Below are 22147 nucleotides of genomic sequence, written 5' to 3' on the forward strand. Positions count from 1 at the left end.
GTGGTGTTACTAAGGTTTTATAAAATGGTACTAATATTTCATGTGATCTTGATTCAATGCCTCTTTTATACAGCCAAGAATTGTATTAGCTTTTTTGGCTGCTGCCACACGCTGTTGGCTCATATAAGGGATCGCCCACTGGGACTCAAAGGTCCCTCTGACAATGTTTTTGAGTCAGGTTTCGCCTAACCTGTACTTGTTTTTCCTGCCTACATGTATTTGTGTCATATGAAGCTGTAGTGTTCCTTAACTTCTATAATTTGGGGAATACTTAAGTTACAAATATCCATGTCACATCTGATGTTTAGTGGAAGTCGTATTTAGTATTGTTAGCTGAAGATAGCTCGGTGCCTACCAACGGCTCCCCGCTTTCCGAGATCCTTCGAGAAAGACCAATCTACCCGCCCGAGGGCACCAACTACTGTCTTCTTTCCAGGTATTCCCTCTCTGCTGCGGAGACTTAGCCGCGCAGATTCTCCGGAGCGCCGCCTTCACTCAATCGACGTTGGGAGCACGCTCCCTTCAGGTGCAGTCGAGCCGACGAGAAGAGTCGCAGCCCAGAATCTACGGTGAATGAAACCCGATGCTTTCGGCGACCCGCCCAATGGCTCTGCGGCTTGTCCACCCCATAAATACTCCGCGGAGACGGTCTTGGGAAAGGGAGCTTTTGAGGAGGATAGCAGGCAATAGAGCAGGGAGGCGACCGCGAAGAGGAGGTCTTGCTGCAGAGCCGGAACCGAGCGCACCTTCCGTCCGTCAATCCACCTCGAAGGGGCTCCAAAGAACGGAGAGCGGCTCTCGGCTCGGAGCAATTAACGAAGCGCAGCCCCTGGCAACATCGGCAGGTGCGCGCCTGCTCGCCTCTCCTCCTCTCCGCTCCAGAGATGCCTCCGTGCTAAGCTGACGCGCACCCGCCGGCCTTCCAACAGTGGGCACCTCCGGGCAAAAGCGTTTCTTCTCCATGGGTCTACAGGGAAGTCCCTTCGAGTCCGCCTCGACGGACCCAAAAATCTGCCCCCATACCAGCCCCACGGCGGATGGCTGGGAACTGGAGAGGGCGGCCGAGGAACCCCGGCCTCTGTCGATCCAGCGGGCCAAAGGGGGCGAGGACCGCCGTTGGCCTCAGCTGGCTAAGGTGGGACGAAGCTGTCCGCAAAAAAGCGCCGAGACGCTGAGCAGCCAGTACGGGCTGCACCTCCTGCTGGCCGGGCTGTTGTTGATGTTCGCCTGGGCTGTCCACGCCGTCGGGGTGGCCAAAAGCGCCGTCCTGGCCTACCTGCTCTCCCTCATGGCACTGCAGCTCCTCTGGATGGCTTGGTACCTGTGCCGCCGCTGTGCGCACAAGAGGCTCATCCAGGACAAGGACACCCAAGCCGGAGCACGCTGGCTCAAGTGTGAGTGGGGCGGGGCGTGGGGGGGGCGCCGCGGAGAGAGTGTCTCCAGCTGGGAAAAGCGGGGAGCCGCTTAGCCGGCTACCCCGGGAGGGAGGAACAGGTCCTGGAGGAAGCAACGGTGGAGCCCTTCCCGCCTTTGTTGCTGCCCAGAAAACCACACATTTCTCTCGGTGTAGGCAATGAAGCTCACCATTTAAGGATGGAGGATCCCCGCTGGAGACCTCCAGGGTAACATTTGGAATGGAGCCTTGGGTCCCCATGTGAACACTGCTCTTGATGTCAGGAAGAACATATTGACTATAAAAACAAGGGCCGGTAGAATGGGCTCTCACACAAAATGCTGGCATTCTCCTTGCTAGAGGGTCTAGACCGGTTGGCATCTGACAGAGGTGGTAGAACAAGGTGCTCTTTTGGAGGCCGTGGAACAGTTAAAATTCCTTGGATGCCCCATCCAAACAAAACTGTAGTTATTCGGTAGAAAACTGGCTGCATTTGAGTTAACTTTTCCCCCTTAATCTCTCAGACAAACTAATACAGTACTATATGAAAATTATTCTCCTTGAGAATCCTGCACCAAGTATGTACTATGTGACCTCTAAGACTCATTCTAGAAAAAAAAAATCATTGGCTGTGTCATTAGGACCCTTTGCATATTTGTTTTGACTAGATAACTGTAACAACTATAATAAATATGATACTGATTTAAACTTGATTTATTTTTAAGCAAGTTCAATAAAATGGCCATGTAACAAGTCCCATTAGGGATACTTTATACACAACAAAGAAATGTGAACATTCCCTGCAATGATGGACAAATACAATATACTTTTGATGAGGCATTTATTTACTTTTCTTAATCACTATTGACTAACCATCCTCTCTTCCCAAACAGTGTATAAAACTGAAAATTTATTTAATACTTTGTTTAAGAGAATAAGGTAGTTTGTTCATAACCAGTGTACTTAGAGTTGCTACTCTGGATTCTAATCCAAAACAAAGGCCCTTGGAGCCCTGATTTTAGTAGTGTGCCATCCCAGGTAAGGGACTACCTTTTCCTGAGGATTTTTGGGAATTACATGTTGTTGATGCTTTAGCATATGCATCCCCATTTCAGCATGAGATTATGCTTCATGATTCCAAATTTTATAAGAAAATGGTTATAGAAACAAGAATGCAAAATCCATAGATTTTTTTGTATACTTTAGTAGATGTTTTGGAAGAAGTTAAATGTTTGGTAAGGCTTAAGATAGGAAGTCTCAGAACTGTGATAGCTCTGCACAAATGTAACATGTAAAAAATTTTCACTCTCTGTCCAGAGAAAGGACCATTGAATCCAATGTACACATACTGTACACATTTTTCTGTTTGTTATCTTCCTTCATGGGAACCACCAGAATGATAATATTTTGGAGCAAGTATTTTAGGATAGCCTGTAAAGTCACTAATCACATATCTTTGCATTACTGACTCCAAGCATCCCATTTATTGTGATAATTATCCTCCTCAAGGTAAGTTAGAAAACCCATCGCAAAATTCAGCAGAAGATGGCATTCCAACTACTTCTGGAGTGGAAATGGGCTGATGAAACAATTTTCTTTTTAAGAAAGAAAGCAAGATTTAAGATCTATTACATCAATGAACATCATAAAAGTGAGGGGGTTAATCGTTTCCCTCATGCTGTTGCTTAAAATTGTCCATCATCCCTAAGAAGCTGGTAGCTCTTTTCAGGGATGGGTAGGGATGGAAGATACGCATCAGTGCAGGAAGTTGAACAGGATGAACAAGCTTTTTTTGCCATTCTTTTAGTACAAGAAAAGTTAGGTTGCTGGGGGTACCTCGTATATGAAAATTAGGAAGTTTATCTCACTTTTTTTATTGAAAAGTTTTTCAATACATTTTATCTTTAACAACCCCTCCCCCCCACCCCCTACCCAACCGTTACCAACCCTCCCACCCTCCCCCCCTCCCTGTCCCTGACTTCCCAGAGCAAAATACAAGGTATAAAAGTAAAAACAATCATAAACAACCCAATGCTAACAACAATAAACTATTAAGTCTATAGCACTCTAGCTCATATAAAATGACTACAAGCAATACAAATATCATATCAATACCTATTCAAATGCTAAATGAAACTTTTTAGTCCCATATTTATTCTGGATGTAATCAATCCATTTTTTCCATTCCGTAATATAACGTTGTTGCGAATGGTCCTTTAAATACGCCGATATCTTTGCCATATCCGTCAGGTTTGAAACTTTTAAAGTCCATTCTTCTATAGTCGGCAGTTCCTCCTTCTTCCAATATTGACCTACTAAAAGTCTTGCTGCCGTAATTAAATTCAGCATCAACTTAGTGTCCACAACAATAGTATCAGTAATTATGCCCAGTAAAAACAATTGTGGACAAAACTTTATCCTTTTCTTAAATATCTTCTGCATGTTCCACCAGATTTTAATCCAAAATGCTTTAACCTTTTTACAGGTCCACCATATATGAAAGTACGTTGCGTCTTCGCCACCACACCTCCAACATTTAGGCTGATAGTTCGGATACATACTTGCAAGCTTTTTAGGATCTAAATGCCACCTATAAAACATTTTATAAAAGTTCTCTCTTAAATTTTGGGCTTGCGTAAATTTTACATTTCTCACCCAGATCTTTTCCCAAGTATCCATTGTAATAACTTCTTGAATATTCTGAGCCCACTTTATCATGCAATCTTTAACAAGTTCTGTTTCTGAGTCAGTTTCGATCAATGCAAGATATATCCGTTTGATATGTGCTGGACCCTGATTTCTAATTTGCTTTACCAGATTTTCATCAGTCATTGAAAAACCAATCTTCTGATCTTCTTTCCACCTGGCCTGTAGTTGCCCATACTGAAACCAGGTTTGAACAATCTTCTCTTCTCGTAAAAGGTTATACGGCTTCAAACACCATACATTCCTCTCCAAACTTAGGATTTCCTTATATGTGATCACATCATGTTTGAACCCAACATTTATGTTTTCTATTGCATGTTTTGGTATTGCCCATAAAGGTATCTTATAATTTAACTTATATCTATACCTTTTCCAAATTCACAACAAAGCATGTCTTAAAATATGCACCTTAAACACATTATCTACCTTCTTATCATACAATAAATATGCATGCCAACCAAATAACAAGTCGTGGCCTTCAAGATTTAATAATCTCCCTTGTGTTAAATTAATCCAATCACTTATCGCTGACAACGCAGCAGCTTCATAGTATAGTTTAAAGTTGGGCATTTTAAGACCACCTCTTTCACGCGTATCCTGCATAATCTTAAATTTAACTCATGGCCTTTTTCCTGCCCATACAAATTTATAGATACCTTTTTGCCATTCCTCCAAATTTGAGTCCTTTTTAAGAATAGGTATCATTTGAAATAAAAATAGAAATTTCGGCAAAACATTCATTTTCACTGCTGCAATTCTTCCCAATAAGGACAATTGTAATTTTTTCCAACTATCCAATTCTTTTTGAACTTTTCCCCATAACTTTTCATAATTATTTTTATATAGCTTTGCATTTGAGGGTGACAAATACACCCCCAAATATTTAACCCCTTTAACAATTTCAAATCCAGTTACCCCTTCTAAAAGAGCCTTTTGCGATACTGTCATATTTTTAGCCAATATTTTAGTTTTTTGTATGTTAACCTTAAATCCAGAAACATTCCCATATTGCATTATTATCTCCATCAGGTCCACAACAGAATTTTCTGGCTGAGTCACCGTAACAACCAGATCGTCTGCAAATGCCCTCAATCTATAATCCTGATCTCTTATTTGAATTCCCTTAATTTTTTCTGAATTCCGTATTTTAATCAGTAATATCTCCAATGTTAAAACAAATAATAAAGGTGATAACGGACACCCTTGCCTTGTGCCCTTTTCAATATTACATACTTCAGTCAAACTATTATTTACTATTATTCGGGCTGTTTGTTTTTGATATAATGTCCTAATTGGTTGTAAAAATTTGTCCCCAAAATTCAGTTTATCTAATACTTTCATCAAAAATTGCCAATCCAGGACTTCTGGTGGCGGCGCGGCGCCGAAGACAGCCTCTCCGGGCTGTCCGTGGCTCAGCTGAGTTATTTTCGCCCGAAACAGCGCCGATCAGCTGTTCGGGCGAATTTGAAGCCCCCTCCTCGGGAGAAGAGGAGGGGGTGAGCTCCCAGGTAGGGGTAGAGTTCTCCAGGGCCGCCTGAGCTTATGGCTTGGGCGGCTGAAGGATTGAACTCCCCCGTAGCCTGGGCTGCTCCCAGCTGGCCAGCGCCTCTGCTCCTGATTTCTTGGAGCAGAGCCAGGCGTCTGCGACCACCCCTGCCTGAAGGAATGACTATGGATTAAAGGAGCAGGCAGAGCGATACAAGAGGAAAAGGTGAAGAGGATTATTATATTTTACTCTCCAGCTTGATGGACTTTTTTGGATTATAAATCTGAAGTGAAAGTGCGTCACAATTGGTAAAAGATGGCGGCTAAACCACCCCCTAAAACTCTTCGGAGTGCTGGAACTTCGCCGGTGCAACAATCATTACTGCAGGCGCTGCATCCTCCTGATGTATTGACATCAAAGGACTTACAAGATGCTCTTGAAAAACACACCCAGGTAATTTTGGAATCAATTAATGATAGATTTGCACAGATGGAGGAGAAATTGGAGAAATTGGAGGAGAGAATGGAGGAGAGGATGGAACAGAAGTTTAGAGTGATGAAGGTAGACATCTTGTCTTCAGTGTGTAAAGTGGCTCGTTGTGTGGAAGAATTGGAGGAAAAGCTAGAAGATTTGACTCAAAAGAATGCTATATTAGAAGCAAAAGTATTGGAGAATGAAGATAAAATGGAAAAGGAACTGAGTCTTGCTCAATATTACCAGATGCAGTTTGCCATTAGAATTAGAGGCTTAAAGGAGAATATTAAGGAAGATCTAAAGCAGCTGGTTTCTGAGGCTTTCGAAGTAGTATTGAAACAGCCAGCATCTGAAATAAAAGGAGGCATGGATAAAGTGTTTCGTGTGAATTCATGGATTGCTGGACAGAGAAAGTTGCCTAGAGATGTGGTGGTATATTTTGCAAAAAGGGAAACTAGAGATGAAGTTATACGAGCTGCTTATGATACTAAAGTTGTGATTGCTAATCAAGAAGTTTTGGTCTTAAAAGAAATTCCTCCAAAGATTTTAAGGAGAAGGAAGGATTTTACATTTCTTGTGCAAGAGCTCAAGCAACGAGATATAAGGTTCAGATGGGAGATCCCAGTTGGGTTGATGGTGACGCACGAAGGTAAAAGGTACCGTCTGGTTACTGTGATGCAAGCGCGTGATTTCTACAATAATGTTTTAAATGCAACGCCATTAACACTTCTGGAAGCTGAAAAGGGATCTGGAGAAGGAGTGCATCAAGAGGCTGAAGATGGTCAGATAGAAGACAACGGTGTTGGAGGAGATCAAGATATAACCTCGTTGGATGATCCTATAGAACAGAGGGTGACGCGTGCTGCTGTAAAATGATCTAAGAAGAGAAAATAGCAGAATTTGCAGAAGTCTATGGAATTTCTATGACGTATTTATAGTCAAGTATGGGAGGTGGGAAAAGGTTTGGGTGTAGACGCAATATATTTTTATATGTGGTGGTTTTGTGGAAAGGGTGAGGTTTTTTGGATTAAAGTTTGGTGGAATATACAGAAGATTCTCAAATGGAGGTTAAAGTTTTGTTCGCAATTTTTTTTTTTGTTTGGAATAATTATAGATGTGGCACTGGAAGAGGAACGGCCGATTATAGAAGAGTTGACTTTAAAGTTTTCTGATTTGGTTGAGGTGGTGAAGATTTTGGTTAATTTGAAAGATTATCTGTAAGAACGTTATATCATGGAATGGACAAAATGGATGGAGTCTATTTAGGATAAGTATAGGGTTGGGAAGTATTATGTAGTATTTGAATAACTCTTTTTTCCTTTTTTTTCTTTTTCTTTTTCTCTTTCTATCTTGGGTTTTTTCCCTTTTTTTGTTTTTAATATATATTTAATACTATTAAGGTTTGTTTTATCCTATATAAGCTAGAGAGTGTTTCTTTTTTATTTTAGTTTTTTATATATATTTAATATTGCTAAGGTTTGTTTTATCCTATATAAGCTAGAGAGTGATGGATTTTAGAATTTATAGTTGTTAGTATATGGTTGTTTATGTTTGCTTTTTTATATATATACCTTGTATTTAGCTCTGGGAAGTCGGGGGGGGAGGGGGGAGGGGGGGAGGGAGGGGGGGAGGAGGGAGGGGGGAGGGGGGGAGGTAGGGGGGGAGGTGGGAGGGGGAAGGGGTTTTTTTTTAAAGGAAAATTGTATCTTAAAACTTTTCAATAAAAAAAAAAATTGCCAATCCAGTTGATCAAAGGCTTTTTCAGCGTCCAGAAAGATCAGCGCCGCAGTGATCTGGTTGTTCCTATCCAAAAATTCCAACAAGTCAACTAGATGCCTCACATTATTTTTCATTTGTCTACCACTAATAAACCCAGTTTGATCACCATGAATTATCTGTTGCAATACCCTCATCAATCTGTTAGCTAAAACCTTAGCAAATATTTTGTAGTCCGTATTCAAAAGTGATATTGGTCTATAATTTCTTACTTGAGTGACATCCTGATCTTCCTTCGGAATCAGAGAAATAAAGCCAGTTCTCCAAGACGGAGGCACCCCTCTTCCCCTTTGAATTGTCTGAAACAATTCCCTTAATGGCTTTATCATCTCCGACTGTAAGTTTTTATAATACACCGCAGTCAATCCATCCGTGCCTGGCGCTTTATCCACCTTCAATTGTTTAATTGCTAGAAGAATTTCTTCCTCAGTTATCAATTGATTAATCTCTTCCTTTTGTTCTTGTGTAAGAACCGGGATATTAGCATTCCTCAAATATGCATCAATGTCTGCTTCATTAATCTTATCTTTAGCTTATAATTTAGAATAAAAGTCCACAAAAGCTTCCTTAATAAAATCCTGTTGATACACAACCTTACCCTTATGTTCTATTTTATCTATATTGGAAGCCCTTTGCCTCTTCCTTAACATATAAGCTAACCATCTACCTGGTTTATTGGCATTACAAAAAGTATTATGCCTAGCAAACCGTAAGTTAGTTGCCACCTGGCCAGCCATCAACTTATCAAACTGTCCTCTTAACAAATTAATAACCTCTTTAATCTTCACATCCGATGGATTCAAAATTAGGGCCTTTTCTTTTTCATTCATTCATTAATTTCATTCTCTAATTCTTTCCTCCTAAATTCCAAATTACGTCTATATTTATTGTTCATATATATTAACACCCCTCTCATATAAGCCCTGCTAGCATCCCAAACCATATCCATAGAAGTACCCTTATTCATGTTAGTTTCAAAAAAACCCTTCATCTGTTTTTTACATTCTTCCACATTTCCCTGATTTCTAAACAGGTTCTCATTTAGACGCCAAGAGCGCCTATCTTTGTTGAAGCCGTTAATATAAAGTCAATCCTGGAAAAAGATTGATGTCTATCAGAAAAAAAAGTATAATCCTTTTCTTGTAAATGTCTTTCTCTCCAAATGTCTCGCAACTCCAAATCATCCTTCATCTCAAAAAAAGATTTATTTATTTATTTATTTATTTATTAGTTTTTATAAACCGCCCTTCTCCCGAGGGACTCGGGGCCGTGTACAGAGGAAGGAATGTATACAGATTGAACAATAAAAATAATAAGAAACACTAATGAAAACAAACTGGGACCCCAATTAACGCTATCATGCCAGGCCGGACTGCTGGAACAGGAAAGTTTTTAAGTCGCGACGGAAGGTACGGAGGTCAGGGGCCATCCGGATTTCGGTTGGTAAGCTGTTCCAGAGGGCTGGCGCACCTACTGAGAATGCCCTCCCCCTGGGGGCCACCAGCCGACATTCCTTGAGCGGTGGCACCCTGAGGAGGCCCTCTCTGTGGGAGCGCACAGGACGGTGGGGTGCTGACATTGGCAGAAGGTGCTCCCGTAGGTAGTCCGGACCCATGCCATGTAGGGCTTTGTATGTCATTGTTAGCACCTTGAACTTCACACGGAAGGCAACCAGAAGCCAGTGCAGCGCACGGAGGAGAAGTGTGATATGGGAGTATCGGGAGGCTCCCAAGAGTGTCCGTGCCGCCGCACTTTGCACCAGTTGAAGCTTCCGAGTGGATCTCAAGGGCAGCCCCATGTAGAGAGCGTTACAATAGTCTAGGCGAGAGGTCACAAGGGCATGGGTGACTGTACGTAAGGAATCCAGGTCCAGATAAGGCCGTAGTTGGCGAACTAGTCGAACCCGGGAGAAGGCCCCCTTGGTCACAGCTCCTATGTGGTCTTCCAGGGAGAGCTGCGAGTCTAGGAGGACACCCAGGTTGCGGGCCCTATCAACAGGTGGAAGTAACTTGTCCCCAATGTTAAGCAATGTTAGGCAATCTAGCGTGACTTGGAGTACGCCTAAAAGAACTACACTTGTCCAGTTGTACATCCAAGACTCCATTCCAATCTCCCATAAAAATAAAAGATTTATAATCCAACTGAGTGATCTTGCTGTGTAATAAACTATAAAAATCAGCTTGTTGTTGATTAGGAGCATACAGTCCAACCAAAAGCGTTTTTTTGCCTTCTATCAACAAATCTATTATAACATATATTCCTTGTTTATCTGCTTCTATTAACTCCGCTGTCATAGTATTCTTAACATAAATAACCACTCCATTCTTCTTATTCATTGCAGAAGCAATAAATTGTGTACCCAATCTAGAGTTCAATAAGTACTTTTGGTCCAGAGCCCTAATATGTGTTTCTTGTAAGCAAATAACATCAGTCTTCAATTGTTTTAAATATTGAAAAATTTTCTTTCTCTTCTGTGGTGAGTTTAAGCCATTAACATTCCAAGTTAAAAACTTAGTCGCCATCCTTAGCGACCCAAAGCTTTTGGAGCGCGTCTTCCAGAAGTCCCTTGACGTTCTTAGGCCGTGCCCCTCCCACAGCTTCGCTATAGGTACGCTTGGGAGGTTCCATAACTTTCTGCTGGTCCTGTTCTTGCTCTCGTCTCGCTCGTCTCAAAGCAGCACACGTCATCCTCTGGTCTTCCGATGAAACTGTAATTTGATCCACTCCTGTAGCTTTTCCATCTGTCTGCGTTGTTCCTTCAGCATCTTGAGGCTTTCCCTCGCCATTCTTCTTTGTAGATTCCAAAAGTGGTAAGGGGATTGCTTTTAAAATGTTACTGTAGAAATCACGTGCCTGCATCACTGTAATAAGACGATGTCTTGTGCCTTCATGCATCACCACCATACCCACTGGTATCTCCCATCTGAACTTGATGTCACGTCTCCTAAGCTCTTGTGCCAAAAAAGCAAAATCTTTCCTTCTCCTTAAGATTCTTGGAGGGATCTCTTTTAGAACCAGGACTTCTTGCTCAGCAACCACAAGCTTAGTATTATAAGAAACTTGGATGACTTCATTCCTGATTGCTCTCTTTGTAAAATAAACAACCACATCTCTAGGTAACTTCCTTTGTCTTGCAATCCATGAATTAACACGAAAGGTTTTATCTATGTTTCCCACAATTTCAGCTGCTGACTGTCCCAGTACCCCTTCCAAAGCCTCAGAGACTATTTGCTTCAAATCTTCTTTAGGATTCTCTTTTAAGCCTCTGATCCTAATAGCAAACTCCATCTCTTGGTACTGGACCAAGGTCAAGTCGCTGTCAATTTTATCCACCACATTTTCAGTCTCTAACATTTTTGCTTCTAATCTGGAATTATTTTGGCTGAGATCTTCCACTCTTTCGTCCAAGCGTTCAATACATAAAGCCATACCTTGAAGTGCAAGCAAGATGTCTGCCCTCATTTCTGTGAACTTCTCCTCCAGCTTTTCATCCATAACTTCAGCTAACTTTTCTGGCAGCTTGTCATCCAGCTATTCATCTATAATATCTGCTATTTGATGTGAGTGCTTTTCCAAAGCATCCTGCAAGTCTTTAACTGTCAGTGCTGGAGCAGGTGCAGGGGGCAATAAAGCTTGCAACGAGGACTGCTGCACCGGGGAAGCCCCCGCACTGCTGAGAACTTTGGAAGATTTAGCCGCCATTTTCCCCCACTTCTACTTGCTACGCACTTTCACTTTCAGAGTCTGCAAAATCCGTTGAGCTAAAGAACAAAAGTCCACTTTCACCTTGATCTCCTGTATCGCTCTGCCTGCATCTTTGCACTCCAAAACCCTTTCCTGCTGGCAGGGGTGGTTGCTAACTCCTTGTTCTGCTCCCAAAAACACGGATCAGAAACGTTGCGCAGCCCGGAGCAAACCCAGGCTTCGGGGGGGGGCTCAATCCTTCAGCCGCCCGAACTTTAAGCTCAGGCGGCCCCGGAGAGCTCAACCCCTACCTGGGTACTCACTCCCTCCTCTTCTCCCAAGGAGGGGGCTTCCGAACCGCCGAAACAGCTGATCGGCACTGTTTTCGGCAGTTCTACAAAGCCGTGGAGCGGACAGCCTAGAAATGGCTGTCTTCAGCATCGCGTCGCCACCGGAAGTCTGTATATCTCACTTTTTAAAATGCCCTGTATGATAACAGTTTTGGTCTATCCACAGTGAAGCTAGTAATAATTGTTTTCTTCATATATTTTCTATAGTTGCTAGAAAGATATGCCAATGTATTAATTCAACATAATTTTCTGTCAGTTTGCAACCATCTTTCCACCAAATGGAAATCTGCCAAATAGAATTCATGTCTTCTGAGCATGATCTGCTTTTCCTCAGTAGTTTTTGCATGTGCAGAAAGACTTAACATGACCAGTCATACAGAATCTGAAAACAACTGAGGGGAATTAATATCTTGGGCATAGGAGAAGAGGACAATTCCAGGCAATCCCACCTCACCACTGTTTAATGGTGGACCATTTTGAGATCCAAAAGCCATTTTTCTTGCATATCTTAGTGTCCACTGTGTGGATAAAGGGGAATTATGCAGCAACACGTTGTTGAGAAAATTTCTTGTTATTTTTAGCCATTCTTTTTTGGAAGGGTGCAAAATATATTACTGCAAATTACTAGCTGTTTCTGTATATATTTACTGGGCTTTTGATGCTTACTTTTAGACAGTTATTTTTAGTGCAATATAAATACAAATGTAGGTTATAAATTGAATCTATACAGAAAAAATGAAAGAATGCCAGGTGTCCCTATGATAAGTTACGGCTTACCAAATAGTGAAAATATTTCATCTACCTCCCACCTGCCAGATTTGGAATGCTACAACACATCTTGGCAACATTACATGTTTTGAAGGAGTTGAAGTTTCCGAATGGTAGGGGGAAGTTAAACTGATCTATACAGCCTGATAACCTGGTGAGCAAATGTTTATGTCAAGTGAATAATAATGGAGGAGTTAGAATATTTTTTATTTTTGTGTGTCCAGTCACATTTGACCAATAAAGAATATTTTGTTTCTATTCCTATTCTTCTACATATACAACCCAGTATTTGAAATATTGCTGTTTGCCTGTTAGGTCTGGAATAATTCCTGTGAATGAAGTTGAAAAAAGCTACCAGCTGAGCTATGTGAAAATTCTTACTTTTAGTATAACTCTTTCATTTAACATTTGTTCCAGGTGGAATTACTTTGTTTGCAATCATTACTTTAATTATGGATTCTTTCAAAATTGGATACTTTGTTGGATTTTCAAGTTGCTTATCAGTTACAGAAGGCATTTTTCCAGTTGCACATGCAATTCATACACTTTTGCAGGTAAAGAAAGCCATTTGGTCTCTTATTATTCCAGATGTAAATGCCTCTTTCAGGATTGTACTGTTGTTGTGTAAGAACCTTAAAATAAACTAACTTGGTTCAAGTTTTTTTTCAGCCCTCTAATTGTATTTCCTCAAAGTCCATTAAAAATAGTATAATGATAATAACTAATATCGTTTGAGGTCTTCTAGTCCAACCCCCAGCTCAGGGAGGAAACCCTATACCATTTCAGACAAATGGTTGTCCAGTCTCTTCTTAAAAACTTCCAGTGTTGGAGCATTCACAACTTCTGGAGGCAGGTTGTTTCACTGATTAATTGTTCTAACTGTCAGGAAATTTCTCCTTAGTTCTAGGTTGCTTCTCTCTTTGATTAGTTTCCAACCATTGCTTCTTGTCTTGCCTTCAGGTGTTTTGGAGAATATCTTGACTCATTCTTCTCTGTGACAATCTCTGAGATATTGGAACACTGCTATCATGTCACCCCTAGTCCTTCTCTTCATTAAACTAGACATACCCAATTCCAGCAACTATTCTTTATATGTTTTATCCTCGAGTCCCCTAACCCTCTTGGTTGCTCTTCTCTGTACTCTTTTTAGAGTCTCAACATCTTTTTTACATCGTGGTGACCAAAACTGGATGCAGTATTCCAAGTGTGGCCTTACCCAGGCATTGTAAAGTGGTATTAACACTTCACATGATCTTGAGTCTATCCCTCTGTTAATGCAGCCTAGAACTGTGTTGGCTTTTTTGGCAGATGCAGCACACTGCTGGCTCATAGTGATTGTCCACTAGGACTAATTATCTTATTGGATTGGCAAAGAAATTCCTATATAATGAAAAGTGGCTTCCTTAAAGCATTGGTAATCCTGCATGTTTTTCTGTGCCAGTCAATTAAAGTGCTTGAGTTACATCAGGGCCCAATAGGATGGTAGCTGGATGTTTTGAGAATGAAGCAGTTAACATTCCATTCCCAGTTCCTGGGCACCCAAAAATCCTTGAAGTAGGCCACATAAAATTGGTTCACACCTTCCTGTCTATGTTGGTATTCCCCCTTTCTCCCTTTACAACAGGCCCCCTTCCCCATCCCCATCCTTCAGGATTGTGGCAAGCTGCAGCACAAGTGACGGGGAGGGCAGCCTGACATACTGCTCCTCTTCACAGGGACAATAGTCCTGAACAGAGAAAGAGAGAAAAAAAAATAGTGATGTTCCCCTTCGATCAGGGTGGGAATTGGAGGAGTTCCCAGCTCTGGCCATACAGAAGAGGTTAGTGCTGGCTTCAATAGGCTGCAATGAAATACTACAAGGATTTGTCTGAGGTTTTTGGGAAGTGTTAGCTGTACCGTGATAGAGTTGATGAGTTTACAAATGGGAAAAGGGCCAACGTATTTGGGCCTCAGTTTTTTGGATATCTTAGATTGGAGATATTTAGTGGAAAGGGAGACTTTGTCTCTCTTTAAAGTCCTTTGGTTTAGAACATTTTTGTCAGCTTGATTTTTATGTACAGTACATGCAACATGTAGTGCTTTGTGGCCCAAGGGCCAGGTGAGATGGATGAACCAATCAGTCAGTGAGACAGTCTGGGACATGCTTTGGGGCAGTTCTGGTATGGCAATGAATTCTTGCCCTGTAGCCACCTTAAAGGGGTGAAAGCAGTGTTGCTATGCACAGTGTTATATGCCACTTCTGCAAATGGGAGGAGATCTGACCAGTTGTCTTGCTGGTAATTAATAAAACATCTTAAATATTGTTCTAGGACCTCATTAGTTCATTCACATGCCCCATTAGTCTGTGGCTGATGGGAATTACTGAGTCCCTGCTTGGTGCTTAATAATTTTAGAAATTCTTGCCAATTCTCCCTGGTCTGAGATCATGTGCTCTGGTACCCCATGTAGCCTGTAGATGTGCTGTCTGAAGAGTTTAGCTAGAGTGCTGGCTGAAGGGATCTTTGGGCAGGGTATGAAGTACACCTGTTTGGAAAATAGGTCTGTCAGGACTCAAACAAGAATTTCCTGAGCTTTCAGGAAAAGTCCATAGAGACCTCCGTCCAAGGAGCCTGAGATCTTGCCACAGGTTGTAGGAGTCCTGGCACCTTCTCTGGCTGTTGTTTTGCCACTATGCATACTGGGCAGCTAGTCACATATGCCTCAGTGTCTTTCTTCAGTGACGGCCACCAGAATTGGCATTTTATCAGGTGCAGGGTTTTCACAAACCCAAAGTGCCCTGTTGTTTTTGAATCATGTTTTTTCCCCAGGACTAAAATTCATTGCTCTTAGGATCATACAGTTTCCCTTGAACCCGTGCAAGGCTCTCATGTAAGGTGAATTCATTTTAATGGTTGTTAAATAAGTCATCATCTTTTGGGGCTATTTTCAGAGCTTTGATTACTTCTTGAGGTGTAGTTTTTGGCTGCTTCGCTTGAGCTCTTGTGACAACTGGGGATGGTACTTGCTTTGAAGGGATAACTGGCCAGACGAGCTCCAGCTTAGCACTTTTGTGTTGTGGCATTCTAGATAAAGCATCCGCCAAAAAATATGACCCTCTGAGAATATTGTGCAAGGTGAAGTTGAATCTACTAAAGAACTGTGCCCAGCATATCTGCTTGTGGACATTTTCCTAGGGGGTTTAAAGGCCTCCAGGTTTTTATGGTCTGTCCAAACCTCAAAGGGGATTTTGCTTTTCTTTAGGAAGTGCCTCCAGTGCCCATAATACTGTGTAAGCTTCTTTTTCCCATATTGCCCTTCACTGCTCTTTTTCTGTGGGTTTCTTTGAAGTGCAGGCACAGACCAGTCCCCAGTTCATTTTTCTGTAGTAATACAGCCCCACTGCTGTATTGCTGGCATCTGCTTGCATGACAAAACGAGCATTTGGGTTGAAATGCTTCAACACCGGTTCAGTGATGAACAGCTGCTTTAGTTTCTCAAAAGCAGCCTGGCACTCCATTGACCATTTAAAAGGTTGGCTAGGTTTAGACTTACTGTCCCCTTTCATTTTTAACAAGTTCATAATGGTTAGGGCTATTTGGGCATTTAAGGTATGAACTGGTAATAGAAGTTTGCAAACCCCAAGAACCTTTGGAGCTGCTTCCGGGTCTGGGCTGGGGCCAAATCAAGAACTGCCCACACCTTTTTGGGGTCTATTTCTATTCCTTAATGTAGATAGTCATTTGTTCCCTGTGAAATTTGCATATGAAAAGCTTAGTATGCAGTTGGGTAGCCTGGAGTTTCTTTAGTACTGCTCACACCAATTTCATGTGCTCTGCCATGGTTTCAGTGTAAATTGCAATGTCGTCCAAATACACCAGGACCCAATTGTATAGGTTTTCATACAGGACTTCATTTATGAGTTGACTGAACATGGCAGGGGCACCCTGGAGCCCAAAGGGGAGAAGCCGGAATTTGAAGCATCCCAGGGGACAGTTAAATATATTTTTCCATCATCCCCTTCTTTGATTCTCACTCAGTAATAGGCTTCCAATAAATCCAATTTAGTGACAACTTTTCCTTTAGTCAAATGGGCTAACATGTCCTTAGAAGGGGGTAAACATTTTCAATGCAAATGTCATTCATCCCTCTATAGTCAATGCATAGATGAAGAGAACTCTCTCCCCCCCCCCCCCTAAAAAGTACCAGGGCAGCTACTTGCGGCTTAGCAGGTTGGATGAAACTGCTTTTTAGGTTTTTGTCTATGAAAACGTGGAGTTATGTGAGTTCTTTTGGGGTCATCAAATACAGCTTTGGTTTGGGTAATTTTTCTCCTGGGAGGATTTTAATGGAGCAGTTTGTTGGTTGTTGGCAGGAGGAGCTCATCTTTTCACTGAACACTTGTCTCAAGTCACAATATTCCTGGCAGATGTGTGGGTCTGATGGGGACTAGCCCCACATGGCCAGGTGAGGTAGCCTCTCCACTGTACTAGATACTATAACTTCCCTTATGTATCCTAGAATCCAGAATTTGTTTGATTTTGTAATGCCTTTCTCCCTGTACTATTCCGGGTACTTTTTTTTCCAACCAGCCTCAACCTAGATCTCCTGCAATGGAAAACTGGGTGCACTTTACCCAATATTCTAGGAAGTTTCAGTTCTACTGTAACTGGGTTGAACACTTTTACAGATGGGAAAGGTCCTATGTATTTGGTACCTAGTTTCTTCCAGGGGATTCTCAATTTTAGGTATTTGGTAAATAGATACTTTTTTCTCCCATATGAAACGTCCCTTGGGGAGCCCCTTTCTTGTCAGCCTGTCTCTTCTGACTCTCTGTTGCCTTATCTAGGCCTTTTTTCACATTACTCCAGGTGCTCTTGATGGAATCCACCCACTCAGTCAGTGTTACTGATGAGGTAGGTTCTCTTGGGTATTCTGGCATTGGCACAAACTCCAACAATGTGTTTACCTTATAAGGGGTGAGCCCCGTACTACTATGCAGTATGTTATTGTATGCCACCTCAGCATACAGCAGGAGTTCTGTCCATTAGACTGTTGATAGTTAACACAGCAATGTAGGTATTGTTCCACCATTGTGTTAGCTCATTCTGTGGCCCCATATGTACTCAGATGAAAAGCTGAGCTGAGACCTTGTGGGGACCCTATCAGTTTTATGAATTCATGCTAAAACTTTGCCATGAATTGAATCCCGTGGTCTGAGATGATGTGTTTGGGCACTCCATGCAGTCGGTAAATATGTTGCAAGAACATCTTGGCCAGCTTCTGGGCTAATGGGAGGCTGGAGCATGCTGTGAAGTGGGCTTGTTTAGAGAACAGACCCACCACTGTCCATATGACTGTGCTCTCCCCACTCTCTGGGAATTCAATTATAAAGTCCATGGCTATTACTTTCCAAGGTCGGCCACTTACTGCAGCAATCCTGGACTGTTCCCTGGCCTCCACTTCATGGCTGTACGCACAGCACAGCTTTTCACAGAGCTCTCTCTGTCCTTTTTCATACCCAGCCACCAGAATTCTTGTTTAGTCAAGTGCAAAGTCTTCAAGAATCCAAAGTGGCCAGCTTGCTTAGCATTGTGACTCCTCTGTAGAACTTGTAGTCATAGGCTGTCAGGGACATTCAGTTTGCTCCCCTTCCAGGCCAACTCTTCCCTCAACATTAGTTCTCCTGTGTGGGCTCCAAACCATGCATCACTTTGCAGCTCCTGTTTCATCTGCTGCATGAATGCATCCCCAGAAAGGGGGGGTCTTCTTCTTTTCTTGTTGTCTGGTGGTCACCTGTGCCACCAACTACCTAATAATAATAGGATTCATCACTTCCTCTTGGGAACATTTGTATTTGGGCAAGTATGATTGTGTCAGCCAGAAAGTCCCCCCCCCGGGGATGTACTTCAAAGTGAAATCAAATCAATTGAAGTATTGGGCCCACTGAAATTGTTTTGGGGAGAGTTTGTGTGGGGTCCTTAGAGACTCCAAGTTTTTGTAATCAGTCCAAACTTCAAAGGGGACCATACTCCCTTCCAAAAATTGCCTCTACACCAAGAGGGCTCATCGTATGGTGAAGACTTCCTTCTCCCATACTGCCCATTGCCTTTCAGTTTTGTTTAGCTTTTGAGAAGTGTAAGCGCACAGCTGCAGAGGTCCCTCTCTGTTCTTTTGAAGTAGCACAACCCCACCATAACATCACTGCCATCTATTTGAATTATGGCTCCTCAGGGTTAGATGCTTTAGGACAGGCTGAGTAGTGAACAGTCTCTTTAAGTTTTTCAAATGCTATTTGGCATTCCATTGTCCAATTCAATGGCTGGGTGGGTCAGGGTCTCCCTCCTTCTGGGCCCATTTTCAAAAGCTCCATGATCAGCAAGGCTAATGTGAAAGATGGGATAAATTGGCAGTAGAAATTTGCAAACCGTAGAAAGCTTTGCAGCTGCTTACAGGTTCAGGGAGCTTGCCATTTCCAGGTCCATTTCCAGTCCCTCGCAAGACACCCTATAGCAGGGTTGTCAAACTCAATTTCATTGAGGGCCGCATCAGCATTGCAGTTGCCCTCAGTGGGCCGGGTGGGTGTGGCCAGGGTGGGTGTGTCCTACTGGGTGGGCATGGCCAACTCTACATCATTTGCATCAAGGGTGCCTATGGGGGCCTGGGCAGGAGTGGGACAGTTCTGAGAGTCTCTGGCAGAAGGAGATGGGACCAGGGCAAGTGCCAAGGCATGGTCCAGCCTCACTGTTCCTCTCAGGCCATGTGGGGGGGAGCTGGATGGTGGCACGGAGGTCAAATGCCTAGCCCAGCCCTCAAGCACCCTTGGCACTAAGCTGGGCAGCTGAGAGAAGGGGCGGCAGAGGCTGGATCCCCCAAAAGAAGTCTCCACCGAGAGAATGGGCAGCAAGACTCCACCACCCCATTCTCTCGGCGGAGGCTTGCAGAGGTGGCAGCGGAGCTGCGCGTGCAGCTCTCCAAACCTCTGCCACCCGTTTGGAGAGCTGCTGCCTTGTCAAACATGGACGAAGGCAGCAGCTCTCCAAATGGGGTGGTGGAGGTTTGGAGAGCTGCGCATGCAGCTCTCCAACCCGCCACTCTCCAAACCTCCACCACCCCATTTGGAGAGCTGCTGCCTTCATCAAACATGGACAAAGGCAGCAATTCTGCAAACGGGGTGGTGGAGGTTTGGAGAGCTGCGCACGCAGCTCTCCAAACCGCTGCCACCCATTTGGAGAGCTGCTGCCTTCGTCAAACATGGACAAAGGCAGCAGCTTTCCAAACAGGGTGGTGGAGGTTTGGAGAGCTGCGCGCGCAGCTCCCCAAACCTCTGCCACCCCATTCTCTCAATGGGACTTTTTTACTCCCACTTTTTTTCCAGAATGGTGGAGGAGGACTGGGAGCTGCAGGAGACAGCTTAAAGAGCCGCATGCAGCTCCGGAGCCGTGGGTTGCCGACCCGTGGTATAGGACCTCCTGATTGAGCAGGGGGGTTGGACAAGAAGATCTCCAAGGTTCCTTCCGGCTCTGTTCTGATTGGTAACTTACTAGAGACAATTGGATGCAGCTAAACAAGGCCAGATCTGAAGAAAACTCGTGCAAATTGCTACATTGTTCCAAATCTTTAGCCCACACCTCTTTGATCAGTTTGTTAGTGCCCAGTAGGATGGTAGCTGGATGTTTTGAGAACAAGACACATTGAGAAGCAGTTAACATTCCATTCCCAGGTCCTGGGTGAATGAATGAACCTTTATTGTCAAGGTACAACATTGAGATTGGCTGAGCCTCCCTTTGTGCCCAAAAGTCTTTAAAGTGGGCCTGATGTGATTGGTTCACACCTCTGCTTCATGTCTGCACTGGTCTTCCCCCTTTTCCCCCTTTACAACAGTCCCCCTTTCCCTCCCATCCCCCTCCCACTCAGGATTTTGGCAGGCTGCCGCCCAAGTGATGGGGAGGGCAGCCTGACAGGGACTTTGATTGGCTTGTTTTTCTTGCAATCTATGATATTCTTACTAATCATGTACTAATTCATAATTTAAAGCATCTATTTTATTTCTTTCTTTTTCTGCTCCAGTCTTTACTTCTGGAAAGACATCTGCTTTAGCTAATCTAGTTTTTTATTGTCATAGAAATAGCCTTGTCCTTCATGATCTTGTGTGGATTTGCCATTAGCTTCCTCTTTTCAATTTTTATCTATAACTTTTTTTGTATTATATGGAAAGGTAGTTTAATAAAGGAGACAGTTAGGTATTCATTTAGCATATTTATATAGCTGCCATCTACCATTGGAATTCTGGGTGACAGACAATAAAAATATAATACAGGGCTCATTTAAGAAAAACAAATTGCAGTTGTAAAACAAATTATAAAAAAGTACCTTATCAAGATATCTGATGCCCAGTTAAAGGCTATCTTCACATTCCCATACCTGAGAAAGGCCCAATTCTGCTGGCCATTCAGAAAGAGTCATGCCATGCAAATCTTGGAGGGATAGGGGTGTGGAGATTGTTCATAAGGCGGGGGTCTCCTTCTCAAAACTCAGTGTTCAAACAAAGCAGTTTTTCAACACACTTAACTATTATTGATCCAATTAAAATCTACCTTATCTTTCCAAAGTTTTCAAATAATAAACCTCATAACTAAAAGCTGAATTAATTTCTTACACTGCATTGATTAGAATGCATTAGAAGATAGGGGCACTGAATCAAATTTGGTATACATTTAAAAAGGTTGTTACATGATTTTTCCAATTATTTTTATTAAAACCACGACTAATTGAACTTCTATTTCCCTATGCCTGGTATTGAAAAAAATTACCCTCATGCTTAAAATATGAATGGTTAACTAATGGGAACATGGGAAATGGGTCAGGAGTAGAAAGGACACTGGAGCACCATTGCAGGAAGACTCAAAGTGAGTCTGATCAGATATTAGGTGGTAAGGATTGTGAAACATCAACTATTATTGCATCTGCTGATAGCTATCCAACAGCCCTTTTCAGGAAAACTTGGTTCCTGTTGGATAGGGAGGGCCCCTCAGAATATCTGTCTGTGAATTGAAGAAATGAAGAAAATGACTTGCACATTTTTCTAGATCAGGGCTTTTCAACTTTTTCACCCATTGTACCACTTTTAGGATATGGCAACACCCGAGTACCACCAGTCGCCTAGTTCCAGCCATCTTTTGCTTAGGCTTGTGCGGTGCAGCCACCAGTTCAGCTCATTCCCCTCCCCCGCTACCACTTTTCTAGGATGGTTGCGTACCACCTGCCAGGTGCCAATGTACCACAGGTGGTACCTGTACCACTGGTTGAAAAACCCTGTTCTAGATACTTTTGTTTTTATATATGATTAATTGAGTGCTACTTTTTCCATGGGACCCATCATAATTTATTCACATTTGTTTTCAGGTATATTTTTTATGGTGCCATGCAAAGGATGTTATCCAGTCCTTCAAAACACTGGAGAGGTAAAATGAACACTGTGCAGGGAGTGGGGTAATACAATGTTTTTAATGTTTAACTAAAATGTATCAGTAA

At 42.7% G+C, this 22147-nt stretch overlaps 1 protein-coding gene across 1 annotated transcript in view; it reads left to right on the forward strand.

The window, feature by feature from the left end:
- Positions 1–1204: 1204 nt before the first annotated feature.
- Positions 1205–22147, forward strand: part of OTOP1 (otopetrin 1) — a gene marked incomplete at its 3' end in the record, with an annotated part of 48503 nt that continues 27560 nt past the window's right edge. The window contains exons 1-3 of the mRNA XM_083366936.1: positions 1205–1394; positions 13055–13191; positions 22019–22077. Of these exons, the coding sequence (XP_083223062.1) occupies positions 1220–1394; positions 13055–13191; positions 22019–22077 (371 nt within the window). The 5' untranslated portion in view covers positions 1205–1219. The remainder of the gene's footprint in view (positions 1395–13054; positions 13192–22018; positions 22078–22147) is intronic.

This window comes from Vipera ursinii (assembly GCF_947247035.1).
Source record: "Vipera ursinii genome assembly, chromosome: 7".
Lineage (NCBI taxonomy): Eukaryota > Metazoa > Chordata > Lepidosauria > Squamata > Viperidae > Vipera > Vipera ursinii.